The sequence below is a fragment of the Anolis carolinensis genome, chromosome 4, assembly GCF_035594765.1.
Source record: "Anolis carolinensis isolate JA03-04 chromosome 4, rAnoCar3.1.pri, whole genome shotgun sequence".
Classification (NCBI taxonomy): domain Eukaryota; kingdom Metazoa; phylum Chordata; class Lepidosauria; order Squamata; family Dactyloidae; genus Anolis; species Anolis carolinensis.
In genome coordinates this window covers 211,657,198-211,676,229 of record NC_085844.1, presented here as the reverse complement: position 1 = coordinate 211,676,229, position 19,032 = coordinate 211,657,198, and the positions used below count along the sequence as shown (strand labels likewise).

Genomic DNA, 19,032 nt, shown 5'->3' with positions numbered 1-19,032 from the left:
ATCCTGTAAATCAAGGTCAGATAATAATGTAGCATCCTGTGTGAATAATGAAAACAAACCATAGTTTTCTGAGCCTAACCAAGCTCAGAGAAGTAATGTTTGGCTGCCAAGTGCTAGATAGAAATAACTCCACAGAAAAAGAATGGCTCAGCATGGTATCAATGAAGGGAATTGACATCACTTCCAAAACCTAAAAGGTCAAGGATTACTCTGGAACAAAAGAGACTGCTATTTATTTATTTGCTATGCTATACTATACTATACTTTTACCCTGCCCTTCTCACCCTGGAAGGGACTCAGGGCAGCTTGACAATGTGCCCCCCTGAGTTCAGGAGGGGCAGCGATGATGATGGGAAAAGGAGCTGGGAGCCCATGGTGTGCGCATGGTGGATGTCTTGTAATATCACATTCTTCTGCATAGGCTTGAAAGAGAAATGTGTGGACAGCTTGGTGTTTGAGACTCTTATCCCCAAGCCAATGATGCAGCACTACATAAGCCTTCTGCTCAAGCATCGACGCCTCATCCTTTCTGGGCCAAGTGGGACTGGCAAAACCTACCTGACCAACCGTCTGGCTGAGTATTTGGTGGAGCGCTCAGGCCGTGAAGTCACCGATGGTATTGTCAACACGTTCAACATGCACCAGCAATCATGCAAGGTGTGAAAGTTTGCCTGAGTCTGTCTGTTTTTTACATTTCTGTCAGAATAGTAATCTCTGTTTTAGGCCAAGCTAGCTGAAAGTCCTAAGTCCTAAATCAGTTTTGTTGTATTTTCAGCTGACAAACTTCATGCATGCTTAGAATTCTTATCTTTTCAGCTCTACCCTATAGATACAGTAGAGTCTCGCTTATCCAACGTTCTGGATTATCCAACACATTTTTGTAGTCAATGTTTTCAATACATCGTGATATTTTGGTGCTAAATTCATAAATACAGCAATTACTACATAGCATTACTGTGTATTGAACTACTATTTCTGTCAAATTTGTTGTATAACATGATGTTTTGGTGCTTAATTTGTAAAATCATAACCTAATTTGATGTTTAATAGGCTTTTCCTTAATGCCTCCTTATTATCCAACATATTCGCTTATCCAACATTCTTCTGGCTCGTTTATGTTGGATAAGTGAGACTCTACTGTACTTCAAAAATACTCTCAGTTAATTGGATATCAGATTTCAACACTCACTACTTGATTTTCACCACTCTGCCTTTCTATTCTTTTGCTTACATGCTCTTCTTCTAGTCCCACCTAGTTTTTAATCATAAGAACGTGATGAATTAATCACTATCTGGGCATCCTTCCTAAGATCCTAGCATTTCTCCATTGAGAGTGTGTGTGTGTGTGTGTGTGTGTGTGTGTGTGTGTGTGTGTGTGTGTATTTTTTCCATAATGCCACATTGACTTGTCTTTTGCACCATTCTTTACCAGGACCTACAGCTTTACCTCTCTAACCTGGCCAACCAGATTGATCGAGAAACAGGGATAGATGTGCCATTGGTCATTCTCCTCGATGACCTTAGTGAACCTGGCTCAATCAGTGAACTTGTCAATGGAGCACTCACCTGCAAGTACCATAAATGGTAAGAGATTTCTATGTACTGGCATTTGACTCATATCCCTTAACAGTTCTTATGTTATCAAGTCATGCTCTATAGTTAGAACAGCTGATAGGCTGTGCATCAGTACAATTCTGATCTGCATTTCCTCCTACCTGTGGTGCACCTTTTACAGGGATGGTAGTGAAGGATGCCATGGCTTTAGCATTGCTAACCAACAGCATTGTCTCTCTCTCAATTTTCATTTCTCCTCCTTGGATTCTATGTCTGTAGCATAAATAGCAAAGGGTTGTAGCATTCCTGCCAAGGACCTTGGAAAATTAGTGGGCTTGCTTTTCCAAAATTGTCTTGCTTCCTGCTTCCAGAATCAGACAGGGGCAACAAAAGACACAGTGGATGTATCATATTTTGCACTAGTGAAAATACACTATATACACTATACAATATTTTGCACTTGTGGAATTTCTATCAGGAAAAGTCGACCACCATCTTACTGTGCATTCAGTTGAATTTTGCAGGACAGAGGTGTGCTTGCATTACTGAGTCTCTGGAATCCTTTGGCCTAAAAAAGAGTTTCATATGATATCCAGGGGACAGGCAAGGGTTTATTTTATATTTGCTTCTATAGTAAAATCTCACGCCTGTCCTCTATGGGCAAAATAGTTGCCCAAGAAAGCTTTCAGTATCATGAGATCATAAATGTAGCTCATAATCTTATTAAAGGAACTCCACATCTCTCTCCCTGCCACTTGACAGTATTTTCTTTCTCTTCTGGAAAAGTATCACATTAGTGCATTGTATAAGGAGAGATTGATGGAGGAGAGATAGTGCTTTGTTAGTCTTTATGTTTCTTAAAATGGGTATGGAGTAGATACATTACTTCAGTCTTTTCCAGTTGTGCACCTTTATTATGTATAGATCTACTGATACCAATATTCCCAGTAAGGTCATTAGCCATGGTGTTTGTGGATACTGGGATTTGTTGAATAACACATTTTGGGGAATACATATTTGAAGAAGGTAGCCCTAGTGGATAATCTTGCTGTAGGAAATAATAAATTATGAGTTTTTATTCTTCACCACCAGCCCCTATATCATTGGGACAACCAACCAGCCTGTCAAGATGACTCCAAATCATGGCCTTCATCTCAGTTTCAGGTAAGAACATCCAGAGTAAAACCACTCAAGACAGCAGGTTAGTTCTGAGGCTTTAAATAACATCACCGCTTACTCAGTAGATTTAAAACCATTGTTCCATGGGCTCAGGAGGAGAGTACATTTCCTCTCTCTTGACCTAAAACAGAATGAAGGACCACAATGATGGCTGAAGAACACTTAATTGCGGTTGTGCTGGAAGGGTCAAACAAGCGGGTGCAATCAAGGAACCAAAATGAACCAAATAAACCTAATCAAACTATTGCATTACCAGAAATTCTTTTTCTTCTTTTCTCAAATAAACATTCTTGACAACATAACAGCATATCTGCTTTTTGTTCAGTAGTAATGGTGGATGGTGCCACCATTGTTCTCTCACTGTCTTTCCCTTTTTTTATATACAAACACACTCTTGTCTGTAGAAATTATGGAGGCAGGAGGTAACCCCCCTGCATTTTTTATCGCTACTCCTTAAATGATATCTTATAAACTGGCCAATACAGGAGGGTCCATCAGCTGCATAGAGAGCAGCTAAAGGCCACTTGGAAGCCACAGTTTACCTAGCTGCTGTCCAGATAAAGCTTTGAAAGGGAGGTGTTTGCTTGATGGGCATTCCCTTCTTCTTTTTCTCATTGCTCGTCTCTTCCTTTATTCTTTAGGATGCTGACATTCTCTAATAATGTGGAGCCAGCAAATGGCTTTCTAGTGCGCTACCTACGTCGGAAGCTGCTTGAGTCTGACAGTGATGTCAATGCCAACCGAGAAGAGTTGTTGCGTGTACTAGACTGGGTGCCTAAGCTTTGGTATCATCTGCACACCTTCCTGGAGAAACACAGCACCTCTGATTTCCTCATTGGTAAGGCTTGAGCCTCCCTGGTTGGAGATGCCATCAAACTTGGTTGAAAATCTGCAATGAAAACAAACCTAGGATAAAGTTAAAACTTTTATTAAAAAAATGGTCTCCAAGGCTCAATGCTGAGTGGAAGCTGAGACCTATTATCTGGCATGCCTATTATGATGCTGTTATTGGTTTAAGACTGCTCCTGCCATTTTAAATTTAGGATTATATAAACTTCTCTATATGTCAGAATTACAATCATTGCTGATCCTTAGACACAAGTTGAATTCATAGATCTCTTTTTGTTTACCAAATTCATCCCTTACACCCACATATCAGAAGTAGAAATGAACACATTCCCAGTTTAGTAATAAGATGTCAGAGGACTAAACCACACTAACATAATTGATATATCTGTGACTTAGCCTGGTGAAAATATTGTTTTGTGGAGTTTTCACACTGATTAGTAACTCATTCCCCCTTCCCTACTTTCCTTTTCAGGTCCTTGTTTCTTCCTTTCATGTCCAATTGGTATAGAGGATTTCCGAACTTGGTTTATTGATTTGTGGAACAATTCCATCATTCCCTACCTTCAGGAGGGAGCAAAGGATGGGATCAAGGTATTTTCTCCTATATGCTCATTCCCACAAAATATTCTGTTGCGATCATCACAACCTAGATCCATATGTTTACATGGATTGCATGACTGTCTTTCTGCTGTTAAACAATCTCACAGCAAAACTTCTTTCTTACCACTCCAGTTCTGACTTGAACTTGGACTCAGCCATCATCCTGTTTTTTCACCAAAGGATGGGAAAGAAGGATAACTTTTGTTCTGACTAATGACACAAATGTCAGATTTCTTTCTGCAAGAATCAGTATTCTTTCTCACTTATCCTCATTGTAGGTGCATGGGCAGAAAGCAGCCTGGGAAGACCCTGTAGAGTGGGTGCGAGATACATTGCCATGGCCTTCGGCTCAGCAAGATCAATCAAAACTCTATCACCTTCCTCCACCCAGTGTGGGGCCCCATAACTCTGTCTCCCCTCAAGAGGAACGGAGCGGCAAGGATTCTACACCTAACTCTCTAGAATCAGATCCCTTGGTAAGTCTTCAGACTATAGGAGCTAAGCTAGGAATTCAGCAGCGTCCTGCTGGATGAATGGAATCATTCAGCCTTGTAGTGTTATACCTTTTCAGTTCTTTCCTTGTAACAATATGTGGTTTCTTTCTCATGCATGTACCAGCAACCATCCTTTGAGATGACAGATTGCTTAGGAAATCAGCCAAAATAGGGACAACAGAACAAATTTCTAATGATTATGAAGCTGTTATGGAAATCTTCTTGAAAATATCCAGGCCCACCTTCCCCAAAAGCTGTGTACTGGATTAGGTAGGGGCTAAAGGTGGTGATGACTAAGGACAAAACCAAAAGAGTTGGCAGGGCATAGAACCAAACTATTTTTATTTCTCTTTCCTTTTTTCCCCTTTCTCTCCAACTAAAAATCTCCCCTTTTTCTATAACTTGAGAAGGAATGGTTTCCATAAGACAAATAATGGATTTTTGGTAGGTTCCATGGCTCATGCAAGTTGAAGTCCAACTCTTCCAAACTATAAAATTCCCGTTCTACTAAAAAAAATGTCACCTGGAGGACTGATGGAGAAGGTATTTAACTTATTGGGTTGCAGTAAGCTGTTGGCTGAGATCTGAGTTCAGCTCAGCTCTGAACAGGTGGCTTCTTGTGTTATAACCTTTTTCATAAGAAACAGGAGCCTTGAAATGATTATGCAGTTAGCACTGTAAAGATGTGGCCACAGGGTGGCATAAAAGTATAAGATAAAGAAAGAAACTAGCTTCACGTGGTAACAGAGCAGGCTATGTAGGGAATATTATTATTATTATTATTATTATTATTATTATTATTATTATTATTATTATTATTATTTACCCGCCTTTCCTCATGGTTCAGCACAGTCAAAACACATAAACATTGAAAAAATTCTATAAACGCACGCATTAGAATGTTGTTCTATAAAAGATATATGTTAAAACATATTTCTATAAAATACATTTTAAATACAAGGCAGAGATGAAAACACAAGGTACACGAGTCTAAAATGTATGCTTAAAACTGAGCCAGTGGTTCTCAACCTGGGGTCCCCAGATGTTTTTGGCCTTCAACTCCCAGAAATCCTAACAGCTGGTAAACTGGCTGGGATTTCTGGGAGTTGTAGGCCAAAACATGTGGGGACCCACAGGTTGAGAACCACTGATCTAAGTTGATCCTTTATGTAAACTTACCCAGACCTTGAGTCTTCAGAGGAGGCCCTTCTCACTGTCTCACCACTTTCTCAGATTTGTTTGGTAGGAACACAGGAAATGGCATTCTTGGTGGCTGATTCCAGACTATGGAATTCCCTTCCCAGGGAGGAGAGAATAAGTCACCTTTTGCTGCCATTTCATCAACAAGTGAAAACTTTCACCTCAACACACTTTTTGGGAAGAAGAGTTCTGAGGACTGCTAAGAAACATAACTAAATGGGTCCTATAACAATTTGTTCCTTAACTCTCTCAGTTGACTAGACACTGGTTGTTGTTATGTATATAGGAAATCTAGAATGGATTAAAGATAGAATGGGGAGATTTAATAAGGACTTGAACAGTTTAGTAAGGATATGAACAGTCTGGAACATAAAACACGTTGTAATTGAAATAAATATTTGGATTTATGCTAACGTCTTGCTTTATTGGGCTTTTTCCTCTGTGTAGATGGCAATGTTGCTGAAACTCCAGGAAGCTGCCAATTACATTGAATCTCCTGACCGAGAAACCCTTGACCCCAATGTGCAGTCTGCACTCTAAAGATAACTGGATCAGGATGGAACGGTGACTGGAGTGAGCTGGTCTCAGCTGCCTTCGCTTCTAGTTCTTCATTTTTTGTTATCTGGAACCTGTGGTGGCGACGGAACACCACAGAGGGTGGGAAGCGCCCATCACTTGCTCTGGGAACTGTGCAGATAGATGGACAACAAGACTAAAGGCAGTCTGCTGCCCCTCTGCAAGATACTGCTCCCTCCCTCAAAGACAATGGTGGTGGGACCCTCCGTCATAAACTTCTGGGCTTTGTGGTATGAGCAGAGAGGCATTTATAAATTCCTCAAGGGTGCCTACTGTTGAGGATCTGGTGTGGGGTAGAAACTCTGGAGACCACCTCACAGAACTAGCCGCTGTACTTCTGCAGGGCAATGCTAGGTGGTAGCCAAGCTTGTGGTCACTTAAAACCAGGATCTTTTTATATAAAAAAAAGAGAAAGGAAAACCCCAGAAAAGAACCCAGTAAGCATTGGAGTGGAAGAGTCACTCCTGCAGCAAAACCAGCTGCTACCACAGCGGTTTCCTCTGGATGCTGCCCCTCAGCTTCCCTGCCACAAGAACCATAGGCAAAGGCCTAGGACTGTTAACTCTGTCTTTGTACCCTCCTTATTTAATCTGCATGGTGGTCCTTTTACATTCAGACTCCCAATAAACTTGGCTTTCATTTTTTTTCTCCCCCATTCTTTTATTTTAGTTAAGCTGGGCCATTTTGTTTGCTCTTTGGTTGCCAACAATTGTGTTTCATTTTATTTCTAACCACCTTGTCTTGGTTCCACAGGGAGGAGCCATTTTATTTAAATGTGTTCTCCCCTCTCCACATTCTTTTTCACTCTTCTTGTGTTTTTATCACTCTGTATATTTCATCACTGTGGTCCCTTCATCTTGAAATTGGTGCTGACTGGATGACCTCCAGTAACCACACCCGCCTTGTGAGTCCTTGCAGCTTGCATCAGATGCACACAGGGTTGAATCAGCAGCACAACCATTTCAAAGATGCACAATTTGCTTATAGGCTCCAGGTCCTTTTCTGTACTTTATTATTCCATTTCTAAAAGCACAAGAGACCTGCAGACTGAGAATGAGGGGAAGAGGATAATGTTTCATTACAGTTCTCTCTTTTGGACAGCAAAACTGTCAAATGTCTTATTGACTAAAGATGTCACCCAACTTTGCCCTGCATATTGATAGGCTAATGTGACTCACCTTTTTTCTGGATTTTATTTTTGTGTTCTGTTCACTTTATGGGGAGAGGACAGCACTTCATTAACAAGAATGTTTCTTCTGTATGTAAACATTCCATGATGAAGTTTGGATTTCAGTTACTTCATTACTTCTTGATGAGAGGGGCTGACATTGTTTTACTCAATGTGCCAGGAACTGGTTGCATAGTTATGTTTATTGGCTAAGTTGTTTCTTTCCTTCCTGGCAGCTTTCCAGGAACTGACAGCAGATGGCTCTCGGGCCAGCACCAGTCCATGGGCCACCACTTAGTTGATTTCCAAAGATGGTAGTCACCGGATGGGCCAACTTTCACTCCACCTGCTGTCTTCCCAGATGTTTGGGCCACAGCTCCTATTATTCCTGATTATTGACCAGTGTAGCTAGGGTTGATGAGAGTTGTGCTCCCAAACATCTGAACGGCATCAGTTTTAGGGAACCTAAACTTTCCAAATCACCCCCCTCCCTACACACACACGTGCGCGTGCTCGTTCTCCTTCCTGGTGCTGCAGAGCCAACCTATACTCTGGTTTATGTGAAATCTATGTTCCTATATTGATTGATCTGTTCAATTTGACATATAAAATTGGTGTGCTTTGCCTTTTGATTACAGACTAGCTTTAGTGCAAATTACTTCAGTGCAATTTCTTTAAAAATTTGTGGGAAACCATTTCTAGCAATTTGTTAATTGGGAAGAGAACTCATAGAGCCTTCCATAAACTCTTCATCCTAATCAGTCCTAATTTGCAACTGGGTTTTAGATTAATGGTTTTGTTGAAGAGAAAGTTATAGTAACAGTTAGTAGCTTAGTACCCTCACATATCAAATTGATCTGCCAGTGAGTTATGAAGTCACTTTTTCCATCTATTTGTCCTGATGAGTTTGAAAATATTCATAGTGCAGCTCCCAGGTTTTTAAGCATATATTCCATAAAGGATATATTTATATTCCAGAAGAATATACTTGGCATAATACAGAAGGTAGAATTTAAACAATAGTTTCTCTGTGGAATGTTGTCTTCCCATCCATGGTCTTTGTTTATACATCTACTTTAAATGCACCAATCATAAGAGATTTTACTATACAGTATATGATATAGAAGCCAATAGTGTTTATTTAAAATTGAATGATTATTACCTAGGTGTGTAGATAAAATGTGTTGTGCCAAATATCTCAAGGATTTCTCTTCAAATTGCTATAGGTCATGCTTAGCCCATGCATAGCCCTGAACATTGTTAGGTCACACTACCCATGCTTTTAGAATTCTACATGAATCATGAATTCTACAAAGTGTGTTTTTAGAAAGTGAGTGAAATTTCTCAGGACTATAGATTATGTGCCAAGTTCCAGATTTGCACAGTCTTCACTGGGAATGTATATTATTTCAGAAGTCCACTTCCCACTTTGCCATAGTGAGCCTCCTGAAATTTAAAAAAAAAATTCAGTAACCCTAATGAGAGGAATATAGAAGTGATGAAAATCTCCTCAATTCTGTGGAAAATAGTCATGTGGCTGTTTTGTATAGAAAGCAGCATTTTCTGTGCAGGAAGCAATATTTTCTGTGCAGAATACAATACCTACTGTGGCAATTCTGTGCAATATAATTTGGGACATTTCGTGCAAAATTCACATGCACTGAAAACAGCATTTTCTGTGCATGCAACAGCTTTTTTTCTTTGGGGAAAATAATATTTCCATGTAGAAATATTTGCTATGCAGAAAATGCTGTTTTAGCACAAATCAAGCAGATGTGAATTTTGCGCAGAATAGACCCCAATTTGTGATAGGCTTCAAAAATAGCCAAAAAAATGTATAATTACTCATTGTTTCCTTTCAGAACCAAATTAGTGATTAATTACATCTCTATCATTTGATAGAATACTCTATGCCCTTCGCAGTTTTTTTTACTACCCCTGTCAGCATTCTGTGGCCAGGAATCCTCATGTTTTAAGATGCTTGGGAATCAGTTATGGATTGTTGGTTTGACATTATTAAAGGTGTTTTTGGGGGAGGAGTTGAAAGGTGGAAAATACCTGAATTTTCCTGAACCTGTTGCTCCCCTCTTGTGAATGGGTGATACAACTCTTTTTGGGAAAACAAATGCTAATTTTAATATGTAATTAATGTGCCCCAGCTATTAAAAATTGCAAGTGTTTCTGCCATCCTCGATGATCAGGAGCAGAGGGCCCTTTAGGCCTGGAAATGGCTGAGTCATACCATTAAGAGAACCTGCTTTCTTACAGTCTTCTGCCAACTGAAGCTGTGAAACAAATCTAGCAGCTGTGAAACAAATGCCAAATATGAGGGTTTATATGTATATTGGGGTGACCACATGAAGAAAAAAGCAGCTTTCAGTAACTACATAGAAGAAAGCCTTTTAGCAGGTATGGCTTACAATTGCTAGTTTCACTTGCTGAAACTCTTTCTTCCATCCAATTTATCAAAACTATCTGATAGAATCCTCCCCATTTTTTCACATTTCATACTTCAGATTTAAATTGTGCATATGCCAATAAATTTGACCAGATGGTAATTAATTACACGTGCTTTCTTTGAGTCATGAACTGCATGACAAATCAACTTGTGAAAAGTTGGACTTTCAAGGATACAAAACAGACATGCTTAGATCTGTTTCTTGTAGGCAGTCCTTGCACTCCCATCCACCCCACCCCTTTAGCACCCTCCCCAGATTTCTCATAGTTATTGGTAAACTTGCCTCATATTTTTTTAAAAAACCAATTTAACTGTTATCAACACATTCCTTACTTGATTGCACTGCACACCACCACTTCCCCACTTGGTCCTCTCCATATGTGTTGCTCTGCAATTACTACCATCACCAGTCAGAAAACACATGGCCTCAGTATGATGTGAATTGATCATACCCAGAAGACACCAGAGTAGAGAGGTTGCCCTACACAATGACTTGCTCAAACAAACTTGTATATCCTCTGAGCCATTTTGAGACTTATGTGACTTTCAGGCAAATTGGCTGCTTACCTTTACTTTTGTCTATTCTGAATAAATCTGTAACTGCCACTCATACTCTAGCCAACATGGTAGCTAAGATGGTCTCCCTAGTAGGTGGTAGTCTACCCAGAGGGCAAGAAAGTGTCACAAAAGTTTATTGTCTGTTTGCACTTTCTTCATCAACCTCCTGTACAAATAGAGCACACTCTATTGTCTGGAGGATTGGTATTCAAGATAAATGGCTCACACTTGGAGGAATGGCTCTTGTGCTTCAATGGGAAGTTGTGCTGCTGTCAAACTGTGAAATCTGAGCAAAAATGCAATTTGAATGACTGGACTATGGCAATACCCATGGTCCTGAAACTCAGCCTTAATGTCATCATTGGAAGAAGGGGCACTGAGTGGGAGATTTGGCAAATCTTCATGGGTTTCATTTACTACAGGAAGGAGCTGTGGTGATTTTATCAACCCAGTCCAGGATAAATGCTGATTCTCCCATCTTTAGTTCAAGGAGCACGAAGAAGACAGCATAACATTTAATGCCTTCCGTGTTAGGCTTGTGTCTGGTTCCATTGCTGGCAGTGTTGTTTGAAACTCTTTAAGGGACCAATAAAAAAAAAAAACAGACTGGCAGGTGCCTTTCACCACAAGGTACCAAATTCAACCTTGCTTCCCTGCCTACATGCCCAATTGAATCTAATAAGTGCCCCCCGCCTCATTCCTTTGCTAGAGAGACTTTGGAGACAACTAAGCCAGGCATTGCTCCCATCTCAAGATTTGAATGGGCCCCTTATAAGAAGTTTACCTCTTTTGTTAAAAAATCTGTCCCTAGGCTGGAATAAAGAGTGCTACCCAATTTATCATTTACCAGCAGATCTTCCTATTCCTTTCATGCTGCTAATCCAGCAAGCAGACCTTGGAAAATTAGAGCTGTGGTTTACTCCTTAGAAAAATATGGAGACTCTGCATCTGGTTTGGAATCGAAATTACTTCTAGTGGTTTACACAGCTAGGAAAGGGTTAGTGTCTCTTCTGACTCAGGGCAGGGCCAACCAAAGTTATATTTCTGATCAGAACATTTCTTGATTTTGCCTTCAAAGGACAAGGAGCCATTTGTCCAGGCTGCTAGGTTTTAGACCAGGAACCCTTCTTTTCCTATTCCCTCTTCCTCTTCCTCCTGTCTAGGGCAAAAAAAATGGGTGTGTGTCTCCTCTTTTGCCCCTTTCCAAGCACTCTTGGGCCTCCTCCATGATTGGCTGGGGTTTTAACAAGACTAACTTGTGAAGCTGCAATGGCAGAGGGCATCTACTTTGGCTATAGACATGATGGCAGCTGACTTCTGTTGGAACTCTTGTTGGAACCCTGTTCTCTACATGATGTTTGTGCATTGGTCCAGTTTATTGAACAGGCAACAGTAAGACCCAAACATTTGCAGTGAGCCAAGAAATACATGTAATCGATTTTCTAAATTTGATAGTGGGACAGGTTTCTGTCCATGTTTTTGTTTTATTTGCTATGGGTATTGGCCATCCCTGCTATTTATACCTTATAAGGTTATCCCCCTACACACCCACCCATTCCCTATATTAGATTTCTCTTACTGCACAAGGTTATTACAGACAGTTTAGCTATGAATTTGAATTTCCCCAAAGGACATCAAGCACATGGCAAATAGAAACACTTGCACCTTTGACCTCCCATTTCACAGAAAAGTCCCATTTTGAAGCTTGCAGAACATTTTCATATTACAAAGACATAGCTACATTAGTCTGGCATATCAGTTTGCAAAGAGATCTTATAGCACCTTTAGAGACTAACTTAGAGAATGAAGTTGGTAGCATAAGCTTTCATAGGCTTAAATCTACTTCCTCAGATTTTCAGATTGGTTACTCCTGAGCAGAGGATTTTCAATGTTTCCAAGTTTAGTTAGGTCTGCCCCCATTTTTGCACTGGATGGTTGGATGAAAAATATTCTAACATGCCAATGTAGCTTTGGGTCCCGTTGAAGTCCCCAGTGAACATTCCAAAAAAGCCTTCCAACCTAGATGAAGGTTGTAACATCTTTATGATTGGGGGTTAATTGTAGAAAATATCAAGCAAACTTGTAGATGATTATAGATGACATTGCATCCTCAGTCTAAACATTCTAATCTACCACAAGACAGTTGCCTGGCGCAACAGAGACCAGAAGGTACTGAACATTCCTATTTCTAAATTGTATGTAAGGATTGTAAAATCAAAGTCCTTTTTTGTAAGAAACATAAAACCTCCTCCTTTCTCCTGGCTTCCCCTTGGTGTACCAGTAGCTTGTGTTCAGAGCAGACTAAGTACCTCATTGCGTAGAAGTAAAATGAGGCATCATTCTTGCTTGGACCATGAGCTGCTGGTGCTTTGGTGGGCAGGCACAGGGTAATCTGCCATTCACAATGTGTTTGTAACAACACTGGCAATCGCTGTGCTGGAAGTTCCAGCCAGTTGAGCTGTGCAGATCTAAGGTGCTTTGTTTCTCTTTGTATATCTATACATATGTACATATATATCCTGTTTTACGTAATTGAAACTTTGGAGCTGTTAATTATTCATTGGAACCCAGCAGTTGATATATGGAACTTGGACTGTGTGTGAAGATGCCCTCTGGTTGGTTTAAGGCAAGTAATTCTGTTGAAAATTTAAGCTGGCCCAGGCTGGACACCTAATAGTCCCAGATAAAAACTCAGTTATACTCAGACACATAGGTGCTACAAATACAAACATTCCTCAGATGGTTTTAAAGAGCTGGGCAGAGTGATCCTGTTGTGCATGTGTTTAGGGGAAATGCTATGGCAAAGTGACCATTACATCCAAAAATTCACCAACTTTTTGGGTGGAAAAGGTATTTTTGATCACAGGTTCCATCATTGACACTTACTGTGGCTATTTGGAGCATTATCTGAGGATTATTGTCATTGCCATCTGGACCAGATTAGCTGGGAAAAGTGGACAGTTTGTTGGAAACCTCTTGCTGAAGTTCGCATTGAAAATCTCCTCTTTTCTTAGAGGTTGTGCTCTGCAGACAATGGCAGAAAAAACTCAGTCTTTTTCTTTCTCCAGAGTCCTTCTACAAGTTTTACCTTTTCAGCCCTGAATTATGTATTTGCATAGAATGGGGAGGAGGAGTTCAGTCGAAACCTTTCTCTTTTCATTATTAATGACTAGAATCATACCATATTAAAACATCTGAACTTGAATGAAATGTTAGTATCAATGAGGATCCAAAAAAGGTAAATTAACTTATAGCAGAGATGTTCCTTCTGTTCTCCCATGTTCATCCCAATCTTTCAGAGTCATGTTTTAAGTTTACAAGTCATTTGTTTCAAAAAATATAAATGAATCTATTACCATAAGTCCTGAGGGACTAACTATCTTGGTCCCATTTAGAGATGTGATTGAAGATGGGTCAATGAATTCAAGTAAGTCTGCCCAGCACTGCAGTTTTAAGGGGACAACAGAGATTGCCTTAAGCCAGCCAAGGGTATGACTTTGCCATGTGCACAGCCTTATTGGTTTCCCTGTCATCTTGTCCAGTTAAGCCCTATCTCCTTATTTGGTGCTTTCTCCCTCTCCTCATGTCTTCCTCTCCTTATGCTGTTTGTTGTTCTGTCTTGGTTTTCTTCAAATTGCAATGTTCTTCTTTCTGAGCACCCTGTCTTAACCTTGAGCACCCTACTATAATTGGGGCTATTTTGCACAGTGATGTACAAGATGCCAAACCTTGTGCTGGGTTTGACATAAGGTTCCTCATTTGCCTTTTCTTTTTTCTGTTTTGCTCTTGTAGGACAAGGCGTTGTAAATAACCAGTAGCTGAATGGCTTGGATGAGTCTTGGGGACTAGCCATGGGGGGCTGGGCCCAGTGTCTGTGATTCATCATGCTGGGTTTGATTTTGGGGGGGTTTTGTACTAAGTGTGAGTAACTGTGCTGTGCTGACTCATTTATGATTGTATGATGATAATGTACACCTCCCAGCAATTGCTATGGGCCAGTGGGAGAAGGTGGGAGCAAAACACCTTCTAACAAAGGGACTTTGGCCTACCCTGGGATCTCATACTGCTTGTGCTGCATTTGCTCAACACTTTTCACTAAGTTGAGAGTGAAGATGCTGGCAGGAATAGCTCAAGTAAGGCTGGTGCAAGATTTTTTTTAAGGTTAGCATCTTCTACCTAGCTGCTCTCTCTGGACTATTACTGTTATTATTTATTTATTTATTTATTTATAGCCCACTTTTCTCCCATGGGTGGGACTCAAAGCGGTGAACAATAATTAAAACGATAGCAATTACATGACACAAAATAAAACTGATAAACAGAAAACACAGTTACATAAACCGTAGACAACAAAGTTAATAAATACAACATATTCCACTAAAATTCCCTGGGCCTCAGGCCTCTGAAGTCATCCATAAGAAATTATATTAAAAATCCTAAAGCTCTGTATGTTTAAGTCATGTAGTTGTCATAATGGGGTTTCTGTGGTAGAAAAACATTTCCTACAACACTTAAGTCCTAGATCAATGGAGTGAAAATTTGTGAATCACTTTGTACATCAACCTACAATTTTGAGGGGTATGGATTTCTTTTTGGAATTGGGATAGATCACAGTGAATTAAGCGATAGACACGGTGTTCTCATTCAGGTCCTACAAAGACTGGTCCCTTTTATTTGACATGGTAAAACTGGTATTACTGGTAAATTCATTGAGAGATATGTGTAGGTAGAAGACAGGATTTTCTCGTGCTTTGGAGATCCATTTGTCGACATAATTTAATTGTATGAGAAAACAAAACTGCCCTTGGTTTGATACAGTACAGGAAAACAGCCTCTTAAATTCAAGTCTCCTCTGTTTCTCATGCTGGCTTCTGGATAGTTAGGTTTCCTGAGGACATGTCAGATGGTGAGCAGAGTTAACTGAGGAGAGATAAATTACAAGATAAAAGTAGCATCTTGAATTGGACCTAGAAGCAAATTGGCAATGAGTTTGCCTGGCACAATATGAGTCTTACCTCTCAGAAGATCAGCAACTTTCAGCACTAGGTTTAGGATGCATCACTAGGCAAGATATGGATTTTTTGATATCGGGAGTGACTTGAGAAACTGCAAATCACTTCTGGTGTGAGAGAATTGGCCGTCTGCAAGGATGTTGCCCAGGGGATGCCCACATGTTTGATGTTTTACCATCCTTTATGGGAGGCTTCTCTCATGGATGACCTGTCCAGAAGAGAAAAGTGTTCCCTTTAAGAGGGGGGATGAGCAACATGCACCCTACACAACACATGCACACACAGCCATGTGTTTTTGTCCTAAACCAGGGTCCCAGTCACGAGTGGATTTGCCACCTGACTGAAGTGAAAAGGACACTGCTTTTCCTTTTTATGTTTAGATTACAAGTAGAATGGTGCTCCTGAAAATGCAATTCTTTCAGTAAACTAATTGTAACCTTGCCATATTCCTTGGGAATTTCCCTAGGAATTTTTTTTACCTCTCCCCCCACCCATAAATTGAACAATGATGGGGCTCTCTTGAACCTCAGTCCTTTCCCAGACATTCAAGAAGACAATATTTCTGATGTGCTTCTTATGAAGCCACTACATATTCAAGAATAGCCCTCATGTTTATGTGATCAGATAGGGGCAAAGAAATGACAGCCACCCCTGGCAACGTAATCTCCCTCTGAATAAGCATTTGGTACCTTCTCTATTAACTTTATTCATCACTGTCTTGATCACAGATGTCAATTATGCTTCAATATGCCCATAAAGAAGATCCACAATAAGATCACTGCCTACAAGTGCACTATGTCCTTCCCTACCTCCTTTTCTTTTTCTCATTGGAGAATTTTGACAATGTTGTCATCAGAATTGCCTCTGACTAAAAATAGGTTACTCTATAACCATCCTGAGTTCCTTTGGGGAGAGAGGGCAGTTAATAAAGTATTATTATTATTATTACTATTATTGTTATTATTACTTTAGGGGATAGTGGGAAAATGCAACATGGCAACTCTTGTTGACCAGGATAAGTTAAGTGGGCATCCCAAATTCAGGTAACTCTCTGGAATGTGAGGTATAGTCAGGAAAGTGAAAGTGATGGTAATGGAGGAATAACTGGCTCATGAAGGTGTTGCTATGCTTTGGAAACTGGAACGGAAGCAAACAAAGCCAAGGTAAATTGTTAAGTTCAAGCAGAGTTTCTTCCTAAATGCTCTCCCTTGAAAGCTGAGAGAATGAAGGACCTTTATCCTTGACCAAAATTTTGGGTAGCATTTGCCAAAACCTGGGCTTAATTCTAATAAGCTGAATTTCTCCACTAAACACACATTTTTCATTGGCACACAGAAATTAACCTTGTCAAAAATATACTGATGGTTCATCCATCTACTAGGGCTGTTCACCCTGACAGATAGCATATTTCCCATGTCTTCCAGGGAGATTGAACTTCAGCTGTGTTTTCTGAGATTAGGCACTTTCCACAAGAAAAGCAAATGTTCTTCTTGAATTATGGCAGTATAATTCAAGTCACTCTAAACCAGTGGTTCTAAACCTGAGTTCCCCATATGTTTCTGGCTTTCAACTCACAGAAATCCTAACAGCTGGTAAACTGGCTGGGATTTCTGGGAGTTGTAGGCCAAAAACATCTGGGGACCTCAGGTTGAGAACCACTGTTCTAAAACCTTGTGGCTGTAAACACAACGAACTCAGCTTGATTCCCTCCTCACCCCCTTCATGCAAATTGGCATCCAGATAGGTAAAGAAGTGCACTAGAACTAGAGCTCAAACAAGTTACTTTCTTTGGCTATAATTCCCAGAATCCCCCGGCCACTGTGGCCAGCTGCTGTGCAACTTTCCCACCTTCTGACAAGATCCTCCTTTAGTCTAGTCAGCAGAGACTCACCAGCATAGATAGTTAACTAGATAAAGAGAAATAGGATAAATACCAAAAAATCTAGGTTGGAACTCAATGCAGTTTGTGTTATTTTGCAGCAAATGCAGCACTGGAAGTAGGGTGGGGGCAATGGCCTGCCTTTGTTGATATCCCATCTTCAACTCTAAACTGCAAATTAACTAGTTTTTAAAATGGGGAATTTGGGAACTTCATCCATCTGATCATGAAACTCCAAAGGGCAAAGTTGGATGGTCCCTCGTGGCTCCTGCCAAGGAGCATTGGTGCTAAGTAGCAGGGGGTTTCAGTCCCATGGAAAGCTAGAAGGAGGCAGCTGGAACACTGATAATTGCACTATTTCATCAACCCATCGGCAAACGTAGCATCCCTTCCCCGCTGTCCCTGCCAAAGACACACCATCCTTCTACTTTTGACATGTCAGGAAAGTCTTGGCATGGAGAGAAACTGGGATAGCACTGAATTCTAGGGTTTTCTTGGCTCATTAGCTGCTGCTGACTGGTGGCTCAAACCTTGCAATTTTAGCTTTTTTCTAATTCAAATGCATTTTTAATTAAAAATGTGGGGAAAATCCTGTTTTGGAAGAGCTGTGTACTTGACAGATTCTGTGTTTCTTAACTGCATGGTATTTCTTTCAGGGGGTTTTATAGCACTTTTTAAATTTTTTGGACAATTTTTGCTCCCAATTTCTATGCTACCTTCTTTCTTGCTTCTTTGCCTTTCCTGCGCCCCCACCTTTTTTGTTTCAGTTTCTTCTTTTCTCTTTCTCAAGAATAGTACTTTGTAAACCTGCAATCTGTTTTATACCTGATGTAGACAACAATTGAAATCAAAAATTCCAGATGTTGTACATATCTGCGGAAACAATCACAGGGAACAACTTCCAACACGGATCATTTGTACTTGTGGTAAAAGAAAAAGAAGTCAGGAAAAAGGCTTTCAAAATGAAAAAAAATTAAAAAATAAAAATTAAAAAACCCCAAGCAAAATACAGTGCTCTTCACCACCTCATCTGTCTCTACCGAGCTGCTCATCCCATGCAGCATGTTTCTTCTGGGTGTGTTGGTCTGTCTTTACACCATTTGAAGTTTAAATAAAGTTATCTCCTGTGTTGCCTGCATGTTGATCCTCTCTGTTTGGAAGAACCCCAATAAGAACCAGAGTTTTGTCCCTTTGAAAAGCAAGATGGCCTTTTAGGTCCCTTCAAATCATATAATTCTGCAAGATAGAGTCTGCCCTAAGAGCAACACCTTTCCAGGACCTGTACCATCTCACAATGTAGGGAGGGGGTTGTGGGGCTCCTCATAAAAAACCATATAGGTGAAGATAAAGATAAGAGAGAGGTGTTTTCATGGGCATGGAGAATCCTGTAGTGGGTTGTGGAATTCATCAATACAATCCTCCTTTGCATTGCAAATGCTACCATTAAAGGACAAACTGGTTCTTAAGTTGTAGCTTATTTTTGATTCCAGTGCTGATGGCTATTG

The 19,032-nt window shown here is 40.3% G+C and overlaps 1 protein-coding gene across 9 annotated transcripts in view; it reads left to right on the top strand.

Moving 5' to 3' along the window:
* nav1 (neuron navigator 1) overlaps positions 1-18,665 on the top strand; it is a 365,889-nt gene extending 347,224 nt beyond the window's left edge. For all 9 annotated transcript variants that reach the window (XM_062978713.1, XM_062978712.1, XM_062978711.1 and 6 more), the window contains 7 exons: positions 422-657; positions 1,433-1,584; positions 2,647-2,718; positions 3,375-3,571; positions 4,055-4,173; positions 4,461-4,658; positions 6,324-18,665. In XM_062978713.1, coding sequence (XP_062834783.1) covers positions 422-657; positions 1,433-1,584; positions 2,647-2,718; positions 3,375-3,571; positions 4,055-4,173; positions 4,461-4,658; positions 6,324-6,416 — 1,067 coding nt within the window. In that variant the 3' untranslated portion in view covers positions 6,417-18,665. The remainder of the gene's footprint in view (positions 1-421; positions 658-1,432; positions 1,585-2,646; positions 2,719-3,374; positions 3,572-4,054; positions 4,174-4,460; positions 4,659-6,323) is intronic.
* Positions 18,666-19,032: the final 367 nt, after the last annotated feature.